The following is a 12,500-nucleotide window of genomic DNA, read 5'->3' on the forward strand; positions in this document are numbered from 1 at the left end:
TGTTGCTGTGAAGACAATTTGAACTTTAGGGAACAATAATTAATAAGCAAGTGAAGCTATGATCCTCGCAGTTATGAACGCAATTTTTGCCATTGTGTAAAGAAGCCTGAAAAATTCAGGACTTAGCGGGGTTTGAACCCGTGACCTTGCAATACCGTTGCGATCATAGCTTCACTTGATTTCATATCTGCAGTTCAGATAATATGATCCATTTCATATGTCATTTCATCGTTGATTCATTCCTCACAGGAACATTAGAACCCACAAATGACCAGCTCCCAACGTCAGTGGCTTCATAACTCAGTTGGTTAGAGCGTCACAACAGTATCGCGAGGTCATGGGTTCAAACCCCGTTGAAGTCCTGAATTTTTCAGGCTTCTTTACGCAATTGCAAAAAATGCATTCATAACTGCTAGTATCATAGCTTCACTTGATTTCATATCCGCAGTTCACATAATTATGATCCATTTCAGATATCATTTCATCGTTAATAATTAATCATCTTGGATTAAAAAAGACAATCAGGTAAGTGCACAATGCAAGGTCTTATCCATGACCTTGGCTCAACAAAACTTGATAGGAAGCACAGTCATCATCATCATCATCATCGGCAGTCCATCGGTTTCGATGTAGACGCAATAGATGAGAGAGAGTGAGTAAGTCCTGTTGGTTTGTTCTTGGATGCTTGTAGGTAAGCTGCCAGACTGGCTCATCTACATTACATTGTACCTTTTACATTTGTGACAGCTGAGGTCACTGGCACTAGGAGATAGATAGTCGGCTTCTCACTTCTCCTCTTTTCTCTTTATTGCTTGGTGTAAGACATTCTGCCATGTTCATGTGGATGAGGCTGTTTGTACCCAAGCATCAGCATCAACCTCGGTATACTTCATGTGGTGTTTCAGCACATCCTTATACCACAGTTTTTGACCGCTACACTTCCGCTTCCCATCCACTAGCTCTCTGTAAAACATTTTCTTAGGGAGGCAATCATCAGTCATGCGGAGCTGGACTGCAGCAATCAAGGCTTCCACACTCGCAACTCGTTCCAAGACCGTCACATCTAGAGTTCTGCCATGTCATTTGATGTTCATGATCTGCCATAGGTGGTAGAGGATCAACATTTCGGTAGAATATAGTGTAATGTAGCACTGCAGTGTGGTAGACTTTGTTCTTAGAGCAGAGTTTAATTTGACGTCATGACCCAACCAGAGACGTTCCTGGAAAGACCCAAATGCTTTGCAGGTTGCCTGAACTCTGCGGTCAATCTCAGCATCAGACAAGTTCTTGTTAGTAACGGTGCTACCCATTTACAAGTAGGTGAAGGTGTCAGTATTCTTCAATGCCTCTCCATCTACTTCCACAACAGGTTGCTCGTGCTCTTGCTGCTGTGGTGGCGGTTGGTAAAGGAGCTCAGTTTTGGTTGCATTTATCCGCAGTCCTAAGCAAGTTGCAGCCTCATCAAGCAGATCAGTAATCTCCTGTATGTCCTCAGTGCTGGCTTGTAGCTACCAGAACTGAGTCGTCTGCATAAAGCAGCTCCCTCACTAAGATCATCATTGTCTCTGACATAGCATGCAGCCTGGCAAGGTTGAAGAGGCCGCAATCTGTTGTGGTCCTGCTAGACACATTCTAGCACTGCGGCGAGGTAAAGGTACACGTTATTTAACGTCGGAAGTTCCTTTACTCTCTAGAGAGTACTCTCCCAGGAAGCCGACGGTGAGCTCATTTTACTCCCCTCTTTCCATCAGTGCTCTGTTTAAGGGTATTTAAAGCTACTTAGGCTACACTGAAAGGAAAGAAGTCGAAACAAGGATGTGAGAATAGAACTTTTTAAGTTAAATGAAAAATGGTCTATTACTTTAAATGTTTATCCTCCATTACTATATATAGCTGGAACTTTCTTGAACAAGGTCAGGAAAATCAAGAAGAATTAGCTTTAAATAACTGTGAACATGTGGAACACACGGAACAAGGTTATAATGTATCTTGCTCCTTTAAAATAATATTCCAGCAAATCAGAAATGTGGTGGACACTACAAAAAAAACATCAATTGTCAACCTTACAGTTGCCATCATGGCTCACAGACAACAAAAATAGAATACAAATTTCACATTAGTTACGTCTTTTATTGTATGTACCTGAACATTTAATTCAGATCACAATCTTTGGATTGGGTTCAAGATTGTTTTAAATTTAAATACAAAAAAGGCTTTTATAGATTTCAGGTAAACCAGAAAACTATGACAAGCCTGCAAAAAGTAATTCTCTAATACATCAAACCATAAACATCTGGGACACAGAATTCGCTGCTAAGCTTGCATTTTTCCCTGCTGTACTGTACGTTCCATCAAAGAACTTCTTCAGGAAGCGTCTCTTACTCTTTCTTGGCAACTAAAAGAAATAAATAAATAAAAATATATTATATATACTTCAATGATGCAAGTCCTGATTCCTCTGAATCAGTGAACGTATCAGTTTATTACAATTTAAGTGTGTGAAGAGTAGACTCATTTTGGCTCCCTTTACTTAGAAACATCAACCGTTTTCTCAGGCACTAATTCGGCATTGAAAGGTGACAGCATTTTCGAGAACGAATCATTTGTCAATCCTATGCATGTAATTCGCCATATGACCACTTTTATACCAAATCATTTACTTCACCAATTTGTATTCCGATTTTGCTTTAAGATATGTACGTAGCTACCTTTTTGGTATGTCTGTAAGGTATGTTTTCAGTATGTCATTTCTCTCTTAACAACTTACCTACTTTTAATGATGAATGGTATATGAAATGAGTCATATACCATCATGAATCATGATTTGATTACCTACTTTTATAATATGTCACTAAGATATGTTTTTGGTATGTAATGCCCCTTTAAAAATGTATGTTTTTGGTATGTTTTGAAAAAAGACATACCTAAAACATACTAGACAAGGAAAGGTTACGTTTAAACAAACGTTGGCCGTGTAGCACTTATATTTTAAACAGAATTAACTGAAGAGAGTGTAGTGTAACGTGAAATGCTAGATTTCTATCCCATATGAACCATGTGAGCGTTAGCCCTACTGATGGAACTGGGCCCACACAAGGACAGAGAAAAACTCTGACCAGGGTGGGAATTGAACCCCTTACCTTTGGGTTAGATTCTAAAACATACTAGAGCCACACAGAACATACCTCAGACATACCTCAGACAAACCAGAAACATACCCAAAATTTCGTGTGGGTTAATATTAATTTTATCATGTTATCTGAGGCCACTTGTCTAATGTTGGATATCCTTAAATCTTAGCTTCCTGTGGCCAGACCTCATTTGCCGGATCTTATGGAACAATAAAATCACCAAATTATTATGGATCAAGTTATTCCAATAACCTCTATTGCACTTATGATATCCGTGTTACATTTGGTTATGGAGTTAAGCTTACATGGAAAAGCTTTGATGTCAATGGTTACATGCCTAATTGCTATAATGATGACTATGTGGAAATTTACATTGGATGTGACAGACAGTCTATAGGAAAATATTGTTCTGAAAATAGCTACACGCCTTTCACTGTCTACTCGCCTGATAGATGCTTGCGATTGGTGTTTAACACAGACAGTTCTGGAGGCGGAAAAGGATTCAGAGCTACTTATCAGAGAATATCACTGACAACCGGTAAGAAAAAAAAAATTACATACATGTATCAATAATTGTTAATGTCTTCTCCAAACAGACTTCCTTGTGACGACCATATGCATGTACCAGTCACGATCAGTTTCTTTATATCAAACCTTCCACTTTCCAATACTGCCATGAACGACATGTATTTAAAAGTTCTTGACAACTCTGCTGCCAGTTGTTGTAACTGCTTTTGTTTGTGCAGAAAGCTAGGATTTTTACATTAACAGATAACAGTTGACAGATTGCTTAATTATCTGCTGGGATGTTATTACAGTCAAGCTATTTCACATGTGATAAGTAGTTTTGAAATTTGAACTGAGTATTCAAAATTGCTCATCTTGAGATTCTGACTGCCCTTGAAAAACTACAGTTCTATAAAAATGTCAGCTATGAACTTTCTATTTATTATAACATAAACGGAGTTTGAAAAGTGACAACTATTTCAAGCGTTTGATGAATTATTGTTCATTTTTCGTAGCAACTTTTAGAAAAATCTTGTTTATAACCATTTTGCATTTACATGACTGTGTGGCTCTCAATGATTCCTAGGCTTTTTTTTTTTTTACCCAACTACCACTTGCCTGCTTTTTTAACAGATAACTGATACCGTAGTTAATTTACATGTACAGCCCTGGCTTTTGACTGATGGTGATAACCACATTGAAAAAAGTCATAAAGTGAAATAAAACAACAAGTAAAAACTCTGGTGGTATTGAAAGTTGGGTGAAACATCCAGCAGCACCAGCAGCTGCATGTAGCTGATCCTAGATCTATGGAGACTGCATGCTCCCATTCCTAGCAAATCCTGGCAACCCAACCATGAGCCCCAATGCAGCACGAGAGATTATTAAAGGGCACCCATCACTGACAGCAATAATTGAAAAACAGTGGAAAAGGGGGTGTGGGGAGGGAAGTAGAAATAACTGCTACATGTACAAATGCATGTGTTTTCTGCTACACAACTACTTTAACAATGTACAAAAATTTGGTTTATCAACGGAGTTGATAATGTAAATTGACCACCGTACAGAGATTCTAAAAGCTTTTAGAATCTCTGTACGGTGGTCAATTTACATTATCAACTCCGTTGATAAACCAAATTTTTGTATACTACTTCCCCACCGACGCAGCACCACAGTTTCTTTAGAAACTACCCCTTCATTACTTTAACAATGCTTCGGTTATGCCCTACAGTACGTACACAAGCACAGGAAGTCACAGTGCATGCACTGACCACAACCGGCAAAATAATGAGCTCTCCTGTTGTTGAATCCATTAAATTACATTTACCAGGTACATTTTGAAACAAGCAAACAAAACTGCAGTGTACATGTAAGAGATAAACTGACCATGGTGGGGAGTATGAACAGAAATTGAAATTTACATGTAGCAGGTTATGGCACGCCTTTCCAGTCAATATTCAAACAGCTTTATTTTTTAATGCATGTGTAAAATTTCTGTCCCGTAATTTTTATTTCATTTCTATATATTTTTATTTTGCTTTGATATATTTTATATGTATTCCCAATAATATACATGTAAATACCGGTATATTTATATTCGTTCCATATGTGATTTTATATTGGTGCTGTTTTTTTTTCATTCTAATTAAGTATGCAACACGGTGATCGCATTACCGTGATTCATGTGAATCATTTTCTGCCATTTTGGCTGCATGTCGTGCAGCCATGGACTAGTTTTTCACTGAAAAACGTTGCGGCTTGGCTGGATTCAACGAGGTCACTCTCCCTCTGTCAGGCTATAACCAAAAATATGAAAGAATGTGACAGACCTACATGGCCTCCCTTTTATAGGTTTGTTGTTTCAGATAATTATGAATTAAACCTTCATTTTACAGTTTTCCTTTATCGTTAGGTTGAAGTTGTTAGCTTGTAGGATTGAACAGGTTGATTTACTGTTTATCTACGTCCCATATTGAGAAAACTCCATCGATGAAACGTTTCCATTTTGTTGGATTAACGTTACTTTGGCTATAGCATTTTGTTTCAATTTCTGTGGACAAAACACTGACCCACAATCCATGTACTACCGCTATGGACTTCCCAAATGGACTTCCTCTAAAAAGTACTAACAGTATTTCGAATGAGTACTATTGACAGAACTGAAATGATTATACACTTACATTAATTGCACGTACCTTGTTTATTTTCTTCCGCACGACCATATGCGACGAAATCCAGGAATTGTACCGGTCTCACTGCACATGAACTAATTGACCATCACAATAATTATCGAAAGCTAACCTTTTTAGAATGGTTGCTTAGACTTAAACAGTGTTGATCAACGCCGTTTAATTAAAATGGGTGTTTAGGCTTAAAGACTACTCAGGGGACACTGCGTATATGTAGACCAATAAGTTCGAAATAGTATTTTTAGATTAGTCCATCAGGGTAGTCCATGGACTTGAGGAAATTAATTGTTGTGTCCACCACCCAGAAATCGAAACAAAAATGTTAAGCCAGAGCGAAGTTAAACCAACAACATGGAAACGTTTCATCGATACCGTTTTCTCAATATGGGACGTAGATACAAAGGAAATCAACCTGTTCATTCCACAAGCTAACAACTTCAACCTAACGATAAAGTTAACCGCTTAAATTTGAGAAAAGGAGATCACTTTCCTAGACTGAAAACAGTATACAAAGGAAAACGATTCCATAAAGAATCTATTCTCCATATCAAAACATATCACCAGCCGTGCCAACTGAAACCTTCCAATACACTGATTGAAGCATTTTACCTCTTGTCACCCGCCAGGTGTCAAGAAGGGTTTTAACAACGGAGAGGCTAGTAGGCTTCGCCGAACAGACTCTTCAAAAATAACATTTGAGGAGGCACATTCTCGAATCAAAGCCCGTCTTGAAAGGCAAGGCTACCGTACTCATCTTATCGAGAGGAAACCCGACCATTTGTCAGTACTTACAACCCAGCGGTGTCAAATCTCAATCGTGCACATCGGTCATATTCTTTCAAATTTTTGTTTATAGCCTGACAGAGGGAAAACCTGCAAGGCATCCGCAGCCGCAAGGCATGCGGCCAAAATGGCGGAAAATGACTCATGTGAATTACGGTAATGCGATCACGTGTTGCATATTTTAATAATAATTAGAATGAAAAAAAAAATACAGCACAAATATAAAAACACATATAGAACGAATAAAAATAAAGCGAACAAAAAAAATGTTCTTAACACATATAAAAAAAACATTGAAAAGAAATAAAAATTATGACACAGAAATTTAATACATGCATTGCAAAATAAAGCTGTTTGAATATTGACTGGAAAGGCACGCCATAGCAGGTAGCAGGTCAACATAATAACAGAGAATGTTTTTCTTTTTTTACCACCAGCTTCTTCGGGTCTTTCAGGTATGTACATGTACATGTGTTTGGTGAAATCAGTTTTTTAAATTTAATGTGGGTCTATGAATTTGTCTCTTTGGTTCTCCCTTGTTTTTCAAAACATTTAAAAAATTCATCAATAAATTCATGAGCCTAACAGCCTATCAGAACATTGATAAAGTGTCACGTGCATAAGCTTTAAACCCGATAAAACACTCCTTGTTATAAAGCAAGTTTCAATTGAGTGTCGTAAAACCAAAACCAAAGTAATTACTTTGGCCAATCAAAAAGGACGGAGACAATCCAGTAAACCAATCAAAACTCGAAGTAATTACACGTAGCCGACACAAAGCGTGGGAAAAAGTGCACACGCAAGCCACAAAGTGGTCTTGGTTTCACTTCTGATTGGTTGAAAAAGTGGCACAAGAACTTTGAACCAATCTCTGAGTGAAGTAATGCAAAACCAAAGCAATTCGCTAATTACTTTCGACACTCAATTGAAAACCACACTATAAAGAATAGTAATTAGGCCTGGCTTGTTTCTCTTGTAGGCTATTAAATATCTTCACATCACATTGAACCTTTGTTCCATGGTTTTTGTGGAATGTTTAAACCCATTAAAACACTGCTGCTCATTTTTTAAACAGTAGTTAAAGTTATAAGTGCCAAAAATCATATCATCGTTAAACAAATTAAATGTTTAAATGTAAAGTTTGAGTTTATTTGATTCTGATTTGATACCAGTAGGGCAATTTTGTCCCAAAATACACTCTTTGGAGAATCTGGAGAATGACATTAATTATTAATACTGTAAATAATCCTCTATTAAGCCCCTCCCCCTCTAACCCTTTTCAGAGGAAGAAAGCTTTTAAGCCCTCCCCCCTCTCTTTTAAACCCCCTCCCCCCTCCCACTTATTCGTCGTAGCCAAATCAAGAAATGATACAAATGTACATTGTATGTAATAATTAATCATGACAGTAGACTGATCCAGTATGGTTTATTCACGTGCTGGAAGTTCGCATTTGGTTCCTGCTAGTAAATATTAAAGAAAGTTGCAAATAACTCGTACAGTGCGAATAAGATCACTCAAATCTCCATATTAGACAGTTTTTGCCCTGGTCCAAAAGAGGAAGTAGGGAACCGTAACTCTACTCTGATTCTTGGTTTTCCTTTTGCTACCGGTAATGCATTTTGCTCAATTAAACTGAATACCCCATCCCTTATCCCTTTTAAGCCCCCCCCCCCCCCCCCTTCAAACCTCATCCATGCTTGAAATATTATTAGCCTCCTACAGGGCTCAATAGAGGATTTATTGTAAGTTAGTATTAAAGGCATCCACCACTGTGCAACTACATGTAAGATTACAGTTTTTTCTTATAAACTAAATCATCTGTCAACATCTAAATCAAAATGTAAGAAATGACTGTAGCCTGGTTTTCAATAAAAACCTGTTGCCGACAGTTAGTCCAGGCCTTTTGTTGTCAAAAGTCGATCAACCTGCCATTAATTGCAAAAGAAGGTTTTATAACGGTTTTTGGTCCAGGGACATGTCCTCTATAACATTTCAAAAGTCCCCGAAAATCCTGTTTGGGGGAAGTTGACAAAAAACGAGTTGTTTTAGAGCCCTATATTACCCACCATGCAAACGAGGTTGCATTTACTATCAGATTCTGTTGTGAGCATGCTGTTTTGCTTGAGTTTAAAGCCACGTGCAGTATGGGCTAGCAAAGATTGAGAGAATTTATTGTTTTTTTTTTCCTGGTGAAGTGCATTTATAGACCGATTTAATACAATAATTATTCTTTATAAGACTCTTCAATCAGGAAAATGAAGTAAAAACTTTAGAAAATGTCGTCGATTGTTGGCAATCTGAGTGAAGTATTTAGCGAAGAATTGTGTCTTCCACAAGCAAAAAGGAAAATTTTACACTAAATGTAACAGCTATGTCATGTTCCAAGATTATATATTAAAAGTAATTTGACGCAAGTAATGAATTTCACCTCGGGGAAAAATCCGTTTTTCACTCATCCCTTCGTACTTTACATTGTAATATTCTTTTTTGTCTGAACTCAATAGTAAATTCATTTATTTTCCCTCAGAACTTAAAGCAAAATGTCCAGGAATCGCATCAAATTTTATGAAATTGGCAAGTTTTTCCGCCAAAGGAAATGTTTTTACCCACTTATGGAATAAAAAAAAGCATGCGTCCTGCAAATCTTGCACTTCAGTTCAATTTGAAAACTAAAAAGTCGAGACTAATTCCCTTCCAATACACTGAAGGAATTTCATTCTCTGGCGTCTTCTCTGGCTGTTATCTAAGCCTGCTTCGCCGAAACAAACAACATCATACAAGAGCTGACGGGAGTTAAGTTTAACAATGGAGAACAGAACAAAGATATGTGTGTCTAAGGGAAGACAGACAAGAGATATGAAGAACACAGTGACCACCCACAACCCTTTCTATCTCGACACTGACAATAACCGAAGGAACGTCATGAATGGTGTAAACGCCGATAGTAATGTCAATACTGACACAGGGTCGGGGAGAAGATGCTATCATCAATAAATAATGTTAGCCACAGATTACACCGCGCACCGGTGGCTCAGTTGATTGAGCACCGGGCTGCCATGCAGGAGGTCGTGAGTTCGACTCCGGCCGGACCAATACTCGGGGTCTTTAAATAACTGAGGAGAAAGTGCTGCCTTTGTAATGACATCTGCAAATGGTTAGACTTTCAAGTCTTCTCGGATAAGGACGATAAGCCGGAGGTCTCGTCTCACAAATCACTTCCATGTTCCATGATTGACAATGACCAATTACAAGTTCACGCTCAACTTGTATTTAAGCGGCTCATCATCGCCTGTGATAACTCCCAACTTGAGAAATTATTTCAGTACGAGCTCTGCACATAGCCCACGGCTCTTTTCGACTCCCCATTCACGTTACAAGGAAGTGTTCGACTTTTATTGCACTTACATGCGTAGGAAATACGGGAGAGCTATAGTGGATAGGGATATGATGAAATGTCAACTAAAGCTATGAAGCAGCAGAGGCGCGCATTAGGGAAGGTTGCTTCCCCTATCACCTTTACAGAAAGCATGTCTATAACGATGGAGAAGGATGATTGTCTCTCGAATCCCAAGAACAAACAACGCTTTCTGTTAATGCTAAGTGAGGCTCTCCAGAATAAAGGATGCATAACACCCCTCGCAAATGGTGGCGCCAACCTACTTATAGTCAAAACCGCTGTAGAGTCTGCCAGAACGAATTGGGGATGACACAGATTTGCTAGTCCTTCTGTGTTATCATGCTTCCGAAGGTGGATGTGATCTCTATTTTAGACTAGAGCCAAAGGCAAACTCGCCTGAGTCTGGCATATGAAGAAAGTCAAACAACAGCTGGGTAAGGAAGTTTGCAGAAATCTCCGTTTACTTCACGCCGGCACCGGATGCAATACAACATTGCGCCTCTATGTAGTTGGCAAGGCAACAGCCCTGAAGAAACTTGAGAATGTACCTTACTTGAAAGAGCACGCCAACGTCGATCTTCAGCTGTCATTCTGCTGTTTCTGGCGTTGTCACTGCAGGCGAAAAAGTACTTGTATCACTTTTCGGTGGTAAACCAGGGGTAGGTCTTAACTCTATCAGATGTCAACGTTACTTCTGTGAAAAAACTTGCAACCAATCTGTTATCGAGTCACAGAATCTGTCCCCAACAGCAGCAGTGGCCTGATTTCACAGCCTACACGTCTACCTACATGTACAGGTAAAGCAGTGGCGGGGAGAAAATGCAGGCATGTCAATGGAGGACTGGGTTTTAAAGTCACTAATTATCAAGTATTTCCTGTTGTAACAGACTTGCCGCCTGCCCAAAAATTGCTTCTCCAGTTAATCAGATGCAACCATTTGTCTGACTTTAGCGGTATGAGGTGCAATTGTTGCAAGAATGGTATGCAGTGTTCCCTTGTCTGTGGCCAATGCAAAGGGTCTTTGTGCACAAATTATTTGAACACTGTAGACTACGAAAGTGAAGATTTGGAAGACTAGCATGTTTATAGATACAATGTATTATGTAGCACATGTAGAATTGAAGTAAGGGGTAGCTTTCTGGTGATGATAGAGGACTTTTCTTGTCGTGAGCCTTAAGCATTTATGTCTTGTAATATTTTGGCAAATAAGATCTCACTGCTGGCTCTAAATGATCCTTAATAATTCACTAATTTAAATATATTTTGTGGAAAGGTCTCTCACGATTAAAGCCCTAAAATCATTGTTCTTAAGAATAGATTCTTAGTTTTGGCAAATCGGCTCAAATTATACCAATAAGAAAGCGCTAAACGGCAACTTCCAGTTGACAGCCTCGTTTTCATGTTGTAGGAAAGAGGGACTTATTTTGTTGGTGCTGTTTGGAGGTGTTCCCATGCTTGGATCTTTAGAGACTTTTAGTATGTTCATGTATAGGATATTTCTAACGAGTTAATCATGAGAATTTAAGCTTCTTTTGTAATTAGTTACAGGTCCGACCACATAATTCCTGGACTAAGTCTACAGCCGCCTATAGGGCCTCTTACCACCATTTGTTTAGCTCACACCAGGTTCTTTTGTTTGGGTCAGTGCTGTGATCACAGCTGCCACCTATCCACAGTTTCCTGCCTGCTTATGGAAAAAGCTCTGAAATGATAGAACAAATTTAGTTTAAGTACCGATATTTAACATTTAAAATGTGGCGGAAAAAAATTTTCTCGAATGTGTTATAAAGAAAAAATGGCACAATCTTGAGAAAAGGAAGACCCTGGATCACTCTGGTCACATGTCTGCATAAAAACAACATTGGTGGGAGGGGACCCCTCCATATGAGGACTTCTGTCACTGTTTCATATAGTGATACTTGAAAAATCTCCAAGCTTAAACAAATCAAATTCATCCTGCAATTTATTGGGAAAATAATACATATTAGTATAAATACACAGGTGATTATACAAAATCGCACGCTCTTGTTGGCTCGCTATCTCGGATTATCAGCCGATAATCACCTCGACGGACAAAATGGCTGCCAGTAGTCGTTTTGCCACTGTAAGTTGAAGATGAATTCCCATTTCCCTTAGAATTACAGCAACACAATTTACATGATAAAAGCATTCAGGTCTGTATCAATAAAAAGTTACCGGCAGCCTCGCAGCCATTCATAGGCTAGGTCGCTAAGCAAACAACTGTAAAATGGCCTATTTGTGTCGATAAAGTTTTCACACCAACATGATCAATTTTTAGCTTTCAAATTCTCATCTAAACAAAGCAAACCACAATTTTAAAGTGTTTAAAGTCGAGTTAAGACACACTTTTCCCAGATTTCAGCTTATTGCTCTTTCAAAGCCTTTTTCAGTTGGATACTTCTTGTGGTTCCGAAAATGCAGAAGTAAGTTTATTCACAGATGATTTTTTGATAATACAGCCATGCATTTCT

At 38.5% G+C, this 12,500-nt stretch overlaps 1 protein-coding gene across 1 annotated transcript in view; it reads left to right on the top strand.

Annotated features, from left to right (window-relative positions):
* The window catches only part of LOC138000645 (tolloid-like protein 2), a 62,059-nt gene that overhangs the window by 30,361 nt on the left and 19,198 nt on the right, over positions 1 to 12,500 (top strand). The window contains exons 4-5 of the mRNA XM_068847203.1: positions 3,301 to 3,669; positions 7,048 to 7,065. Of these exons, the coding sequence (XP_068703304.1) occupies positions 3,301 to 3,669; positions 7,048 to 7,065 (387 nt within the window). The remainder of the gene's footprint in view (positions 1 to 3,300; positions 3,670 to 7,047; positions 7,066 to 12,500) is intronic.

Source organism: Montipora foliosa, chromosome 4, assembly GCF_036669935.1.
Source record: "Montipora foliosa isolate CH-2021 chromosome 4, ASM3666993v2, whole genome shotgun sequence".
Classification (NCBI taxonomy): Eukaryota; Metazoa; Cnidaria; class Anthozoa; order Scleractinia; family Acroporidae; genus Montipora; species Montipora foliosa.